We start from the raw sequence: 16,869 nt of genomic DNA, 5'->3' as shown, positions 1-16,869 counted from the left end.
TGTCTAAGCTCGACTCAATCACAGAACAAGTGTGTGTGCAGGGAGAGAAATCCTAATGGGATAGTGTGATAGAAAAATTTGATTGCCATGAGTTTGGGATGGCTGTATTACTCAATGGCAAAGATACCCCACCCAACCTGGCTGTATTGGCCACTTCAGGTGTAGCCAGTGTCTTATTGGTGAAACAAACTGGTAACTTGCAAAGCTAAGAACACTTGTAACCCTCTGAAAGCTAATGCTACTTCTGCTTGATAGTCCATGAAAGCTTTCCCTGCTCTCCAGGATGTTCTTGCAATCTTACTGTTTTCATCAACTCGGCAGAACTATGATTTCCAGATGATATAATTCCATCTTCTCTTGCTAGAAGTGTCCATTCACACTTCCCGGTGTTCTGAGGGGTGGGAGTAGCGTCAAGTGCTGAATACAGCACGTCTGATAGTGAAATCCGACATTCAAGGTGGTGAAAATGCTGGTTGTACCTTTGCCCCTAATGTGTTTAAAGATGTATGGTGAGATGCTGTTGAGGTGCTTCCTCCTGCGCTGTATTCATTCTATACCTTGTGTGATTCCCTCTAGCCTTATCCCCTGCTTTCACCAAAACCTACTTAACAGAGAGCAAACCTTCCTTTATGTTGCTGTTGACATGTATACCCAGCTGCTTCGACTCTACATAGAAGGGGAGAATCCTCGGAGATCAGTTCAGGGGGGACAAAGCCTACCCAGCGTGAAGCACGTGAGTGGTGTTCGTTCTCTTCTCTTACCTAACTGAATTTTACTTTGAGGGCCTCCTAGCCATAATACCATTTATTCACTTGCTTGTACAAAGTATATTTACTTTTTTTAATGGCTGACATACCGTTGATACTTGTACAGTACCTAACCCAGAGGGGCTCTGATATTGCCTAAGGCCTGGAGGTGCCATAGTCATACAAATAATTGTCAGTGTGGCATATAAGAATGATCAAGTTGGAGTGCCATCATAAAATAGACATGCCCATTAACCTTGCTATTAGAGGACCTTAGAGTGCACTTTAATTTTACATGTGGTGAAGTTATCTTCTAATCTGTAAATAGGATAAATTAAAGTACCTAAGCCACTTGTAAAAGTGAACATTCTTTTAATAAAGATGAAAGTGAGGATTTCAAGTGACTTTGCTTTCTGTCTTGAACCTGATGTCTTTTCACTAGGTGGATTCTTTAGAGGTGTTAACTAAGGCTCGTCAATTTCTGCTACATTCAATTGCACGGTGCCCTAAAAACAGCTTTGTACATATACAACAGGTATGCTAAATCCTCCTCCTTCTCACTTTTATCAAGTCATTGTAAGCACCTGCCTACCCTCCATTTAATGTCTGCGTGCATGCAGCCCTCAGTCTTTTTTGCAAGACTAATCAAGAACTAGCACTGTCCCCAAACCATACAGCATTTAAATGCCACTTTCATAGTACTTTTCTGGTAGTACAGATCCACTGTTTGTGCAGAGTCGGCTGTTGCCTGACCCCCAAACCATGCTGTCTCTCTTCTCTAGCTGAGGCATGTTTTGGGAAGTTTACTATAAGGAGGCAGGCTGAGCTGGTGCTGATCTCAGGTTGCTTTGAAGAAGCAGTAATGGGCCTCTAATACCAGTTGTTTTCTTTTTCCTCCCAGTTACTGGATCCCTGTGAAGAGTTTGACCCAGAGGTGAAAGCTGCCCTCTTCCATTCCTGGAAGCCCACTGTAGCTGAGGATTTGTATGATGAACCAGTCCTCTTCTGAGCGATACTGGTGGAAAACTGTAGCTAAGGCAAGGGCAGCAGAGAAAGACGTGTCTAACTCTGCAGCTGCAGAAAGTGTTGACTAAGATCATTTTTGTGGAATCCAAAGAAATGGATTGACAGGAAAAACTATCAGCTGTTCTCCATCTTTGTAACCAGGACTACTTGATTCAAATTACTTTGTAAATAATTTATTACAAGCAAAACCTTGAAGCTCTTGTTAATAATAAAAAGTAGGTTAAATTTTTCTCTTTAGACTTGCTTGGGGAATTGTAATTTTAAAAAGCCTTGTTTTAAGTCACTCCACTGTCCCATATAACTGTAGACCCATCTGAATAGGAACTACATACATGCCTGCAGTTTATGCAAATACTTAACTGATGTGGTACAACTTGGTTTCTATCACCACGTGGGGAAGCGTAGAACACCCAGTTCCTTTACATTCGATGGAGACTGTTTAGTACAACACTGTTGAAATTGATCTAAGCATGGAGAATCACAGCACAGTAAAAGCTTTTTTTGTTTCTGAGCAAGCTGAAGCTATTTCCACGGAGGTGGGTTTTTTTGTTGAGAATCTATTAAAATGTATATTAAAAATTCCCACTCTGCTGAATGGTTTATACAAGGCTGGATCAGTACACACCTCCAGCAGCCCTTCAAGTAGGCTCCTGTTGCGCAGTCAGTTCTGGTTTTACAGCCTGGCTTTCCACAGTCCCTGAAGGATTCAACATGAGAATTTGCTCAGGCTCCAGTGGCTTGGCTTTGTCCTGAGTCTGGGTCAGAGGATGCACCATGGACATGTGGACATTAAGGTTATGGGCCTTTTCAAAACGCTTCCCACACTGGTCACAGGCGAACTCCAGCTCGGTCTCAGCTTTGTGTTTGGTCATGTGATATTTGAGAGACGCTCGCTGCCTGCACTGGAAACCACAGATTTCACATCTGGAAAGCAAAACACAGTTAGAGCAACACTACAGTAGCCGCAGCAGTTCATCCCTAGTAAGAAACTAGGGTAACTCCTCACTGAACAAAAAGGCTTCACACCTCAAAAGATGGTATTAAAAAAATCTTCTGTTCCTGCTCAGCAATAATCTGGGTAAATGGGTTTAGGAATATGAAGAATAAGATAGGTGACACCGAATACTATTTCAGCAGAACATCTCTTGTGCATGGGGCGGGGAAAATACTGGAGCAGCACAGTACAAGAAATGCTAAGCTACTGAAGGCATCTCATTCATAGATTCCAAGGCCAGAAGGGACCATAGTGATATAACACAGGACCTAGTGTAGGAATTATGGGGAAGTTCTATCTTTTAGAAAAACATCCACCCTTGATTTAAGAAGTGCCAGTAATGGAGAATCCACCACAACCCTTGGTAAACCATTCCAATGGCTAAATACCCTCACTGTTAAGAATGTACACCTTATTTCCAGTCTGAATGTCTAAGACAAGGGCTAGAAGTTGTACCTTTCTCTGCTAGATTGAAGAGCCCATTACAAAATATTTGTTCCCCATGTAGATTATAATCTAGTCATCCCTTAACCTTCTCTTTGTTAAACTAAACAGGTTGACTCAGAGCTCAGTCACTACAAGGCACGTTTTCTAATCCGTTACTCATTTGCAGGGCTCTCCAATTTATCAACATGTTTTTTGAACTGGGGCTAGCAGAACTGGACACAGGATTCCAACAGCAGTTATAATAGTACCAAACAGAGGTAAAATAACCTCTCTGTTTCCCTGTTTATACATCCCAGGATCACAGTTAGCTCTTCTGGCCACAGTGAGTACTCATGTTCAGCTGACTATCCACTACACCCCACCAATCTTTTTCAGAGTCACTGCTTAGAATCATAGAATATCAGGGTTGGAAGGGACCCCTGAAGGTCATCTAGTCCAACCGCCTGCTCGAAGCAGGACCAATTCCCAGTTAAATCATCCCAGCCATGGCTTTGTCAAGCCTGACCTTAAAAACCTCTAAGGAAGGAGATTCTACCACCTCCCTAGGTAACGCATTCCAGTGTTTCACCACCCTCTTAGTGAAAAAGTTTTTCCTAATATCCAATCTAAACCTCCCCCACTGCAACTTGAGACCATTACTCCTCGTTCTGTCATCTTCTACCATTGAGAACAGTCTAGAGCCATCCTCTTTGGAACCCCCTTTCAGGTAGTTGAAAGCAGCTATCAAATCCCCCCTCATTCTTCTCTTCTGCAGGCTAAACAATCCCAGCTCCCTCAGCCTCTCCTCATAAGTCATGTGTTCCAGACCCCTAATCATTTTTGTTGCCCTTCGCTGGACTCTCCAATTTATCCACATCCTTCTTATAGTGTGGGTCCCAAAACTGGACACACTACTCCAGATGAGGCCTCACCAATGTCGAATAGAGGGGAACGATCACGTCCCTCGATCTGCTGGCTATGCCCCTACTTATACATCCCAAAATGCCATTGGCCTTCTTGGCAACAAGGGCACACTGCTGACTCATATCCAGCTTCTCGTCCACTGTCACCCCTCGGTCCTTTTCCGCAGAACTGCTGCCTAGCCATTCGGTCCCTAGTCTGTAGCGGTGCATTGGATTCTTCCATCCTAAGTGCAGGACCCTGCACTTATCCTTATTGAACCTCATCAGATTTCTTTTGGCCCAATCCTCCAATTTGTCTAGGTCCTTCTGTATCCTATCCCTGCCCTCCAGCGTATCTACCACTCCTCCTAGTTTAGTATCATCCGCAAATTTTCTGAGAGTGCAATCCACACCATCCTCCAGATCATTTATGAAGATACTGAACAAAACCGGCCCCAGGACTGACCCTTGGGGCACTCCACTTGATACCGGCTGCCAACTAGACATGGAGCCATTGATCACTACCCGTTGAGCCCGACAATCTAGCCAGCTTTCTACCCACCTTATAGTGCATTCATCCAGCCCATACTTCCTTAACTTGCTGACAAGAATACTGTGGGAGACCGTGTCAAAAGCTTTGCTAAAGTCAAGAAACAATACATCCACTGCTTTCCCTTCATCCACAGAACCAGTAATCTCATCATAAAAGGCGATTAGATTAGTCAAGCATGACCTTCCCTTGGTGAATCCATGCTGGCTGTTCCTGATCACTTTCCTCTCATGCAAGTGCTTCAGGATTGATTCTTTGAGGACCTGCTCCATGATTTTTCCAGGGACTGAGGTGAGGCTGACTGGCCTGTAGTTCCCTGGATCCTCCTTCCCTTTTTTAAAGATTAGCACTACATTAGCCTTTTTCCAGTCATCCGGGACTTCCCCCGTTCGCCACGAGTTTTCAAAGATATTGGCCAATGGCTCTGCAATCACAGCCGCCAATTCCTTCAGCACTCTCGGATGCAACTCGTCCGGCCCCATGGACTTGTGCACGTCCAGCTTTTCTAAATAGTCCCTAACCACCTCTATCTCCACAGAGGGCTGGCCATCTCTTTCCCATTTTGTGATGCCCAGCGCAGCAGTCTGGGAGCTGACCTTGTTAGTGAAAACAGAGGCAAAAAAAGCATTGAGTACATTAGCTTTTTCCACATCCTCTGTCACTAGGTTGCCTCCCTCATTCAGTAAGGGGCCCACACTCTCCTTGGCTTTCTTCTTGTTGCCAACATACCTGAAGAAATCCTTCTTGTTACTCTTGACATCTCTTGCTAGCTGCAGCTCCAGGTGCGATTTGGCCCTCCTGATTTCATTCCTACATGCCCGAGCAATATTTTTATACTCTTCCCTGGTCATATGTCCAACCTTCCACTTCTTGTAAGCTTCTTTTTTATGTTTAAGATCCGCTAGGATTTCACCATTAAGCCAAGCTGGTCGCCTGCCATATTTACTATTCTTTCGACTCATTGGGATGGTTTGTCCCTGTAACCTCAACAGGGATTCCTTGAAATACAGCCAGCTCTCCTGGACTCCTTTCCCCTTCAAGTTAGTCCCCCAGGGGATCCTGGCCATCCGTTCCCTGAGGGAGTCGAAGTCTGCTTTCCTGAAGTCCAGGGTCCGTATCCTGCTGCTTACCTTTCTTCCCTGCGTCAGGATCCTGAACTCAACCAACTCATGGTCCCTGCCTCCCAGATTCCCATCCACTTTTGCTTCCCCCACTAATTCTACCCAGGATAGAGTCCCCTATCCTGTAAGTATGGCCTACATTTGTTCCCAGATGTATATGTTTATATCTATATTAAAATGCGTATTGTTTGCACCCAGTTTATCAAGCAATCCAGACTTCTCTGAATCAGTGACCTGTCCTCATTACTTACCAATTTTTGCATCTACTGGGAGCTGAGGCAACACAAATTAGAAAGCTTGAGAGTGAGCCTGCAAAGGGAGTGCAGTGGGGTGGAGCTCAAAGGAATCTTGGAAGCAGATAACTGTCTAGCTAGTTTGACCAGTAAAGGGAGACTCACAATTGGTTCAGACCATGATTAGTCACAAACCCAATGTACAGCCAGGAAATGTCTCCCTTTAGTTACATCACCTCCCTGCTGGTATGCTGAGAGGGCAGAGAAATCCCTACACTTCCTAGCATAGGCAGCAGGTCCACCAGGACTCTGTTTTCCAGTCATGAAAGGACTTCTTCCAGGCCCTAGTTTATTTGAACTTTTCTGAACCTGACTTCAGAGAAGTGTCTCTAAATGAATTCCTTACCTTGGCTTTCAGAAATGTGACCGCTACCTAATCTCCCTCAACTTCCAATCTGCATTTTCTGATGAAAACGCCAACATCTTACAGTAAGATTCTTGGATGGGGCCTTTTTCTAAACAACATTTAACTATACACTCCATGACTAGTGGAAGGAAACCATACAGATTCCACATTATGGTTTTCAGTATTCTTTAATCAAAGTGCTGCAGGGTTTAGGAAGACTGAACAAATAGGTCACACACACTTTAAGAAGCTAGTAGGGCTTCACATTTTAAAGGGGTCTAATCAGTGACCCTGTCTATTCATTTACTTTATTACACCACTATGATGTGTATAAGGACCAAAGTGCACTTACTGGAGGGGCTTTGCTCCTGAATGGCGCATCTGATGGACTGAGAGGTGTTTACGTTGTTTGAAGGTCTGCCCACATTCATCACAGATATAATTCCGTACCTCTGCAGGGAGAACAGAGATGGTGAAGGAGTCACTGGCACTGTTGACACCTTAGCACCTCAAATGTTGATACACAGAAGCCCATGTTTACCGGAAGCAATTTAAGCTAAACCATGAAGTTCCTTCACTAGCACCTGATGTGGGAAATAGCTCAAATCCTCCCAGAAGATAACATAGCCTGGAGGCCTATCAGTATCAAACAAACAGTGGAAAGGTGGGGAGGGGTGTTAAGCAAATACCACAGTGACAGGGCAGTTTCATACCCAACACAAGGTCTTGGCACAGTGAAGTCATCATCTTGTTCTTGCATAACACCCTCCCTTCGGTTGTGAGCAGCCACTGTCAGCAGGAAGTACCTGTATGAATGAGTTTCACATGGCGCTGTAGGTACCGATCGATCATGAACACCTTGTTGCAGCCAGGGTGGGGACAAGGCCTCTCCCGCACTTCTTCATGATGCTCCTTTATGTGTTTCTAAAAGTAAGGATTGGAGACAGGAGTCTTTTATACCCTACTAGGGGTCAGAAGTTAGTTCACACTCCTAATCAATAGCTTATATAGCACAAGCCAGAAGGCACAGTGGCAAAAGTCAGCAATGCAGGCCTACACATCCCAGCTAGTTTCACTATATGAAACAACTCAAGCTTGCATCCAAGCCTGAAAGGCCGTTGTTCTGTAGGACTTTAATAGAACATTGTTAAACAGTCTTTCCACCAACATTAGGCACAAAGCAGCTCATTTAGCCAGCAGAATTTCCAAAAGGGCTCCCCAGCAAGCCAATGGCTGAACATCAGAACACAGCATGCATCAGAGACCAGTTCCTCTTTCCACTTGGAATGGAACAAAGACCTCTGACACTACACGGGTCACACAGCTGAACTATTCACTTTGACCTACCCCATCCCCATCGTTCAAGAGAAGGGAACAGAATGCCCAGATACCATTCTTAATTCTCTACTCACATGAAAGGTGTCTCGTCCCCCTTTAATAGCTCACAGCACTTACACTGGAAATAACACAAGCCACATGTTAATTCTTAACTTACCTTCATGCCATCGGCCCCTCTGTACACCGCTGTGCATCCCTGGTAAGGACACTTGTAGATGGTAGGCAGCTCCTCCCTGAAAAACAGAGAATTACACCAGTGAGACTGTGCTCATCTCAAAGGGTCTCATGCCTCCTTGCTCAGTTCAGTTACCTTTCACATTTGATCTTTTTTTTCCAGCCTGGCTTTGGTCCTGGCTTCTTTCTTATTTTGGGCTCTTCAGCCTTCTTTGCTTCTTTATTTTCACTCTTTTTGTTGGACCCCCTATGGCAAAGAACAACAATAGAAAGAGATGAATGAGAATGTTTGATATTTCATTTTTATTTAATTCAAGTCTAATTTCACCTGAAATGGCCCAACTAGCTCAGCCATGTAACCTGAGAGTAGCACAGTAAAGGTCTAAAGAAGCACACGTGCTCTCTGCACATGAGTGGGGAAGGAGGAGGAATGCAGCCCCTGATAGATCACATTCACCTGCTGTGCAGCTCAGTGAATCATTCTACTGAGGCTCCGTAAATCACATCTCTACGTGCCAACAGGTTAGGAAGGGAGTGAGGGAGATGTGGAAAGTTTGAGTTCTGGGTCATGTGAGAGCAAAAAAAAAAAAATTTCTTCCCTTGGTTGGCCTCCCCCATCCCAAAAAAACCAAAGAAGTGGGTCAAGGGACGCTAATGCCTATGCTATACCTATCCTGTGGATAAACAGAGGCACCAGAACCAAGTTCAGTGTTTAAAAAAGCCCCTTACTTCTTTTCCGGATAAGGCTCAAAAGAGTCATCTGAAGATTGCAAGGTTCTCTTATCATTTTCATCTTCACTCAAGAAGTCTCTGAGAAAGAGAAGAAACTTTATTATACTTGGTTTGGATGAAACTTCAGCACTAACACTCCAATTTGCTGGTTTCTTTAGCAGACATCAATATTTGTTCTTTAATCTCCTGCACAAAAAGTTACGGCAACTGAGGTGCAAAACAGTCTCTTCCCACATCATCTCTTAAAGCAAGAAAGAAAACCACATGCCAAGGAACACTTGAAACTGCAAAATCTACTACTTTGGAAACTACAGCACAGCAAAAATAAATGAGTATTGTAATGAGAAAAAAGTCTGGCCATGCAGTTAAAGAGAATTATTGGAAGTTGTAAGAGTGGAATTGTCACAACCAACCTCTGCAATAGGACAGGCAATTTTGCAGAGCAAGAACGTAATACAATTGTTCTGACACAAAGTTAATTACTCTGCAGCTCATTCCACATTCTCCTAACAGCAGCCGCCAATAGGCTTGGGCTTTTTATCCTAGTTATAGAAACCAAAATAATCCTGGGGTTAAGAAGGAGACAACAGAGCATTCTGGCATCTTCTATGTAAGATTTTTCAGGCTCTCAGCTACATTTTGTAATTAGGCTTGCAAATGGCAGGTTAGTACTTTTGACACAGAACAACTCTACTAAACGGTCACTTATTTAGGAGCTTCACTTTAGACACCCTCTTTTGGGAATCTTGACCGAATCTTCTTTCACTGTTACGCGGGGTTATGATGATCGCAAAAATTGAGAGGCTCTAAGTGTCATTTACTGCCACTCAGCAAGTTCACATCAAACACGCTCCTTTTGTAAGTAAAGACAAGATTTCGCTAAGTGCAGTCCGATATCTGACAACCAAGATGGAGTCTCCTTTAGATATCCACACCAATGACTATTCTGGAATCCAGACTCTCAGTAGCTGGAGATGAGAACGAACTATGAGACGGAATATGAAGCTAGATGGACCTGCAGTGCTGGCAACCATCTCACCAGACCCAGCACAGAGCTGGGCAATACCAAACTGGGTCCTTGAAAGACATAGGGCAGCTCTGCTGGGAAACTTTTTCAGAAGCTGCTAAAACATCTATCAGGGACTCCAAATGCCATTTAAAGAAAAATGGGACACAATTAGGAAAAACGAATCCGGGGTGTCAGTTCAGTGAATTTTTATCAAGATCACTACAAAAAAAGCAGTCTGTGTCAGATGCTGGGTCCAAGGGAGGAAGGGGGTCTCCCATGACCAGGTCACACTGGAGAATGAGATCCCCTCAGCTGACCATTTTCATGCTTGCAAAGAACATTTAGGCTATTTTAAACCCACTCTTCTCTCACCCCTCAGAAAGGTCACTGAACTCGTCTTTTACCCGCTCATCCGATGTTGAAGACAGAATCTGCTTCCCACTCAACTGTCCTAGGAAATAAAGGAGAACGCTGCATATTACAAACAAAAAGCAGCTAAAAGAAACCAGCAAACATTGAAGAATTCACTCATAGCAGCTGGCTACGTACACTCTCTTTGAGGATGGGTTAACCACATATGCGACTGCAGAGCTTTATAAGACCTAGGGCCTTCACCTCCTATACTCTAGGAACTGTTATGGATCCTTTTTGCCCAAATGCCCATGTAAACACCCTTGGTTCTGACCCATACCAGTTTCTGATTTGTAGTTGTAATATATCTGAGACTAAGCAGCTTTCAATTACACTTCCTCTTGTCAGCCCCAGGAAGTCTCACTCACGCCTTTTTCAGATGCATGATCCAGAACACAAGGTGGAGTCACCCAAACCCACCTGTTTAAAGTCAGGAGATAATCCCTAGTGGTGTCACACATGTCACCTTGAGAAGGGACAAGAGATGAAGGTGCCAAATCAGGCCTACAGGGTGAATGGAAGCAGCTCTCTTAACACTAAGTACTTACTGGTCCACTGCTGGAATCATGCTGGAAAGTTCCCCATGAATGTCTGAGGGCAGTGACCAGGCGCTCCCTGGTTCACCACACACCTGCTGTGGTGCTGGAGAGGGAGGAGGCAAGGCCATCCACCCAGTGACCCACCTTTTTATTTATTAACAATGAGGGAAACTATGGTAGTGTAGCACAGGAACGAAGAGCTAACAACTGCACTGAACTGTACAAATGGTTCTCTCTGAAACACCTGCACACGATTCATGGAACAGCCTGGGAAACACATACAGAGCGCTCCCAGATTGCAGAGGAGCCGTCCTCCCCACCAAGGCCCATTTCGCTCACTCTGCACTTTTCATCTGGAATCTCCACTGGGGCAGAAGCAGGTCTCATCCCCATCAACAGATGGGGAAACTTGGGCACAAAGAGGCAAAATGACTTGATCAAGGCCACAGAGCAAGTCCGTGGCAAAGCCACAATTTGAATCTAGGTGCTTCTGGCCCCCAGCCCTGTGCTCAGAGCCCAGCTTCCACGGTTTATTTTTAAGTACACTTCCTTTTCTGCAAAGCTCAGTTTCTAACATCAACATGGACTGAGTTTTAGGTGCTTTCGATTGCTGTCTATGCCATCCTGGAGGACCACCCATTCCAGAGGTGATAGCACTGTCAGAAAGTTCTGCATGGACCCAGCCTCCGGGTCTGGGGAAAAGGGCCTTCACCTTCCCCATACTGTTGGAGGTCACTTTTTAGGCAAACCTCTTACCTGGGGGACTGCTCAGTGGAGAGGCTGACTGGGGCAGACTTTTCTCCTGGGAAGGGACTGGACTGTCCTGTTGTGAATGAGATGAATTCCTGCTCTGTGGCAACTGATTCTCTGCGCTTAGTGGCTCTGATGTGGTCCCTTTGTTTACTGGCTGCTCGCAAGTGACTGTCCTTGCTGGGGCAAGCTGGGGCCTGGGAGCAGAAGCAGCCCCAGCATTGTCTGCACTTGCCCCGTTGTCAGTCAAACGCTGTGCTGTGCTCTTGTTCCATTCCCACGTAACAGACAAGGCATTATCGACAAGCACTGTGCTGCAATCAGAATCTGTATCCATAACATAGTCATGCCCATCTCCACAGCCCCACACGGCTCGAATTATCCCACAGTACTCGGAAGATAACACACTCTGCAGGCTTGGCACAGACTGGCAGTTCCCCGCATGGTTGTGGGTCCACGTAACCAAATTATGCAGGCACTGGGGGCTGGATGTGATCAGGTCTACTGTTCAAAGGGGAAAGAAGAGCATGCAAGCAGTTAGTCGCTTTGGCAGTACCAGGCTGTTGGACGGTGCTTACCCCCACTTGCATAGCATGGTGATGGGTTGCTCTGGTATCTATCTGCCTCTTTATGCCATGCCCAACAGCTAAGCTGAACCATTTAAAAACATCTGAAGAGTGTGGCTAGAAAACATCCAGAGTTGATGGGGAAGCTCAGGCAGGCAGAGGACCCAAAAGCACTTTTTAAAAGAATGCATCAACTGGAATTTAATGGACTGGTTTTAAAAAATAACCTGATAAATCAGGAATACTACAAAGCTGTTTTCTGCTTCTCTGCTGGCTTTGAGGGGCTTTTGGGCAGGCCCAAGAACGTGATGAGATATACTCAGTCCCAGCCCTCTTCCCCTCTCTGTGCGCCTTGCTGCCTCTTCAGCTGATGCCACTCCTGGAAACCCCCTTGTGTGGAACCTGCTAGGAGAGTGAACAGGCGAGATCCCAGAGCACTGCACGACCCAGGAAGTACAAAGGACCACGAAGAAGTGACACTGGCTAGACACACACAACTGTCAAATGCACTAAAGGAACAAACTGAAGGGAACTTCTTTAAATGACCAGATTTCAAGTTAATGGCGTCTCCTCTGAGTGTCCAGTCGAAAACCCCAAACCCTTCTTCGACAGTATCACAGAACAAACAAAAAATAGTTCCAAGTAATTCTGTACTGCGCTTACCCAAACAGGGGGCTTCTGTATCTGGCTGTGGCTGCACATCACCGCTCCTACACACAAGACAAAGCAGCACATGAAGAATCTCTTCCAGGGAGACAGCAAGTCAGGAACACAGTAGCAGCTAGAGACAGGGCAGTAACAACACTAAGGTATCTAAACGTGGCAGTAGCAGCTAAAGGATCACATGCTGTCTACAGAGAAAACAGATTCAGCCATTAGCTGTTTACAGCTGCTAAAAATACATACTGTCCAGGGAGTTCAGTGCCTGGAAATTCCACAAGTAAACTAACATATACAAATATACAGAAATTTATGACTTAAAAAATGAACGGGAATAAAAAAGCTCAACACATACTTTCCTTTTGACTTTATATGGCCTGTGGGAGACGCATTCACCCTCTGAATAAATGTTTTGAGGATGCTGCGACATTTGTAAAACTGGGCATGGCATTTCTTGCAGACATATTGCGGCAGAGCAGGATCTTGTCGGACTGCTACCCCGACCAGTCGCTGAAAATCTGTGAAGAACACTTGATCCACACGTCGCTGCTTCTCTGAGTTCTCTCCTGTTACAGGGACCTTCCCGAAAGCATTCCGCAAGCTCCGGGAGGAAAACTTCCCATGGCAGAGTCGGCAATACCCTGTGCTCAGGGCTCTACCGATTCCTAAGTAAGAAGGAAGGATGAAAATAAGTCAGTTCTTACAAATGTACAGGGACTGTCGTGTGTTTGTACAGCACCTAACAACAGGCCAGACATGGTTGTGGCCCTTTGTTGTGCAACATTTGTACTGTGCGAACACCTATGACTTCACTCTAAGCCAGTGCACTGCCTCAAGAGTCTTGGGTGCAGAGCAACCCGGGCACTCCTTCACTCCAGCCCAACATCAAGATAGTCATGTCTGAGGAGTTAAAGGAACAGCTGCATTGGAGAAGCCAGCAACCATTGCTGTGTAAACCTGTGTTCAGGACAAGCAAGGGCACCAGTGAAATGGGATTAAGCAGCATGATGGGACACAAACCTCCCCCTCTAGAGTTCGTCAACCCACAAGGGATTACTTCAAAGTAACACACCCCGCCTGCCTAAGGACTGAGCAGCCTGCAGGCCCAGCACCATGCCCGAGTGTGACTCTCCGACCCTCCCATGGCAGCCTACTGCACTCCTGCTGAACTACCCTGTAAAGAGGATTTCAGTTCTGCCCTTACACAAAGTGACAGTTACTAACTGGCAGCAGCAGTGACAAGTCTCTCTCAAAAACTAACTCCTCCAGGGGGTGGGTGACTACGATGCCACTGTATCCACTTATTCCCCAGCTGCATACAGACCACTGACTGACTTCTGTCCACATGGGCTTGCCCGACACCTGACCCAGCAAGGGAACACATAAGAAATTTCTGCCCACTGACCCTACAGCACATGCCTCTGAGAAGCCAGTGCAACATTTCAAATCTTAAAGCTTCACAATGCGCGGCCCCCAGTGTGCAGTAGGCACAGAAACCAAGCACTGATCACTCAGGCCCTAGCCACCCTGTTAAAGTTAACAGCTGTGCTTAGCCCACTTGACATGTCAATAATGTCAGTGTCCAGAACCCTATTAACGGCATTTGTGGAAAACTGGGTTAATGTCAGTGCAACAGCGATGTCATCCAGCCAGAACCAGAAAAGCCCATGGACCTTCCCCAACTGGTCAGCCTTAACCTTGGCCTCCCTACACCCTCCCTGCACAACAGCTTCTCCTCCTGCCCCAAAGCCCCCACCATGCTCAGCTGAGTGCACAGTCGTTTCACAGGCTCGGGGGTTTTGTACGGGGAGGGCAGTATGTACCAATGAACGCTAGGAGGGGGATAGGTGGGAGCTGCAATCCCTTCTGATACCAGGGAATCCAAGCAGTAACCTAGCCCATTCCCCTCACCCATGTCTGCACTGAAGAGATGACTGCCTTGAACTGCACAATGCTCTGCAGATGGGGAGCAGCACATGGTAGTAAAAGCCCTCCCTGCTCAATTCGGAGTGTCTTTACAGGCAGGAGAAAGCTCAGACACTACTGATGGCTTTTGGTAGGGTTTTATCATTAGTTATATTACAAATGTTGCAACTTGACTTCATGTGTAACTGTCTCTGCTTTGAAAAAAATGTTTCCCCTTCAAACAAACAATGTAGCTGTTTTAGGTACAACCCTCAACACGCACAAATATATACAAGTTCGTACAGAATCAGTGCATTCTCAAAGGCCACTTGTCTATGGCGTCCAGTACGCTGGTACTTCAGAACAACCCTCCCTCTCTTCCGCACGCTTAGCGGAGTGCACGGCCAGGGAGAGCTCGTACTTCCCCCCTGTAGCGAGCACCAGCTCACGCCTGGAAGCAGGGCGCTGATAACACTTGTAATTTGTATCCTAACTCGCGTAGCTGCCAGTAGAAACCTCTCATATCCACCGTATAAGGGGCGGGGGCATCTTTACAGGCGGAAAGGTTCAGACAACCTGTGCCCCAACGAGCTCACTGGAGTCTGTCACACAAATAAGTGGCCGTGACTTACTGCAGACTCCACATTTCACTTGAACAGACAACTTCCTAACGCTGCTTGTTTCCGGCAGATTCCTAATCCCACAATCTGGACCAGGCACTGATATTTCCCCCATTTTTCTCTCTTCTTCCACTAAGGAGTGTCACCCTGCCAGCAGATAACCCCTCCAAACCTCTTCTCAGACGGGCCCCCGGCACGTCTCTTAGGAGGAGAAGGGACAGGTGACGGGTTTCCTGCCGCTTTCTGTGCCTGTTGTCGGGGGCTGGATTGACAGTTGCCCACGGCTCCTCCCCTGCGAGCAGAAACCGCGTTTCCTGGGCTAAGGGGCCCGGGCCCCGCCGCCCCGAGCTCCGGCTGCCTCGCAGGGCCCAGGCGCAGGGCTGCTGCTCCCGGGACGCCCCGGCCCCGGCCCCGGCCCCTCTCCCCACTCCTCCGGGCCCTGCCAACTCCGCGCCCCCGACCCCGGGCCACCCTGCGGGGCTAGCGGGGCCTGCCCCAAGGCCTCCTGCGCCCTGGGGCCGGGCCCTCCTCGCCCGCCGGCTCGCTCCGGGGGGCGGACGGAAGCAGGGTCAGCCGGGCCGGGCACGGGAGGGCTCAGCGGCCACGGTGACGGGCGGGGCCAGACTGTCCAGAGGCGGCCCGGAGACCGGCCCCCCCAGCCCGGGGTGGGGGAGGGGCGCGGGTCGGGTCCGGTCCGGTCCCTGCCCCGCCGGCACCCACCTGCCTCCTCGGCGCCGTCCTCCGGCTCGGGCGGCGCCGGGGCTCCGCGCGCCCCCGGCCCCGCCCCGGCCGCCGCCGCCTCCCGGGCAGCGCGGCCCCGCCGCCCGCTCCCCGCCCGGGGCTCCGGCCTGCGCCCGCCGGCGAGGGACAGGAACCGGCCGCGCCGATCCCGCTTCATCGCCGCCGCCCAGGGCCCGCTGCGGGCGCCTCCCGCCTCGGCGCTGGGGCTGGCGGGGGCCGCGGCGGGGCACAGCGGCCCCTGGCGGCCCGGAGGAGCCGAGCGCAGCCGAGCCCCGCCCCCGGCAGCCACGCGCGGGCTCCGCCGCCCCACGCGTGTCCCGGCCCCGCGCCCCACCCGTCCTCGTGCCGCCAGCCCGGGGGGATCCTGCGGAATTGGCGCGCGCCCCGCGAGCCCCACGCACGGCCCCCGCGAGCCCCACGCACGGCCCCCGCGGGGCAGCGGTTTGAGCTGGCGTGTGCTGTGGCCCGGGGGGCGCCCACCGCGCGCTGGGCTCTGGCCCGCCTTGGACTCGGAGACCTGAGCCGACCCTTCCGCCCGCGGGCGCCCGTGGCTGAGTTCTCCCTCCCCGCAGCCGGCTGGCGTGTCCTGCGTGGAGGGGCGTTCCGCTGAGCCCGCCCTCGCCCCTGTACAGCCCCTTCCTCCGGGTTACCAGCTGCCGCCGCGGGCCCGGGGCCTCCCTTCCGCCTGGGCGCTTCTGGAAAGGTGGACGGAGCCTTTTACCCGCCTGCCTCCGGACAGTCCGGACCCCTGACCGGGCCCCCGGGGTCTGTCCACGCCCTGAGGCAGGGACCAGCTCCCCGTGTTTGTCCGGGGTGCCCAGCACGCTCTTGCAAAGAACCAAAGGAGGGGGGTGGATTTAATAATAGTTTTTCAGATGGTCTTTGAACTAACAAAAAGCTTTTTGGTCTGGTGTGTGGGTACTGGGCTTCTTGTCCTGGCTCTGCTGCAGACTCCTGAACGTGGGCGAGTCCTTCCACGGATCCGTGCCTCGGTTTCCCCTCTTGCGGAACGGGGCTCAG

At 48.7% G+C, this 16,869-nt stretch overlaps 2 protein-coding genes across 4 annotated transcripts in view; one reads left to right on the top strand and one right to left on the bottom strand.

Annotated features, from left to right (window-relative positions):
• Positions 1–1,789, top strand: part of FANCA (FA complementation group A) — a 75,413-nt gene extending 73,624 nt beyond the window's left edge. The window contains exons 42-44 of the mRNA XM_077831436.1: positions 577–733; positions 1,189–1,281; positions 1,648–1,789. Of these exons, the coding sequence (XP_077687562.1) occupies positions 577–733; positions 1,189–1,281; positions 1,648–1,755 (358 nt within the window). The 3' untranslated portion in view covers positions 1,756–1,789. The remainder of the gene's footprint in view (positions 1–576; positions 734–1,188; positions 1,282–1,647) is intronic.
• Positions 1,790–1,929: 140 nt separating this feature from the next.
• Positions 1,930–15,238, bottom strand: ZNF276 (zinc finger protein 276). Of its 3 annotated transcripts, none has more exons than XM_077831495.1 (11): positions 15,121–15,238; positions 12,939–13,248; positions 12,587–12,633; positions 11,364–11,861; positions 10,030–10,108; positions 8,646–8,726; positions 8,053–8,163; positions 7,900–7,975; positions 7,211–7,328; positions 6,757–6,856; positions 1,930–2,696 (listed from the first exon to the last, which is right to left on the bottom strand). In XM_077831495.1, the coding sequence occupies exons 1-11, from the start codon at positions 15,221–15,223 to the stop codon at positions 2,411–2,413; spliced, it is 1,809 nt and encodes a 602-aa protein (XP_077687621.1). In that variant the 5' UTR covers positions 15,224–15,238; the 3' UTR covers positions 1,930–2,410. The 3 variants fall into 3 exon arrangements, with proteins under 3 accessions (XP_077687621.1, XP_077687622.1, XP_077687623.1); XM_077831496.1 differs by having other exon boundaries at positions 11,364–11,858; XM_077831497.1 differs by lacking the exon at positions 11,364–11,861.
• Between the last annotated feature and the right edge of the window lie 1,631 nt (positions 15,239–16,869).

The sequence above is a fragment of the Eretmochelys imbricata genome, chromosome 12 (assembly GCF_965152235.1).
Source record: "Eretmochelys imbricata isolate rEreImb1 chromosome 12, rEreImb1.hap1, whole genome shotgun sequence".
NCBI lineage: Eukaryota > Metazoa > Chordata > Testudines > Cheloniidae > Eretmochelys > Eretmochelys imbricata.
The sequence above is the reverse complement of the archived record's forward strand: the minus strand, read 5'-3'. Positions and strand labels throughout refer to the sequence as shown.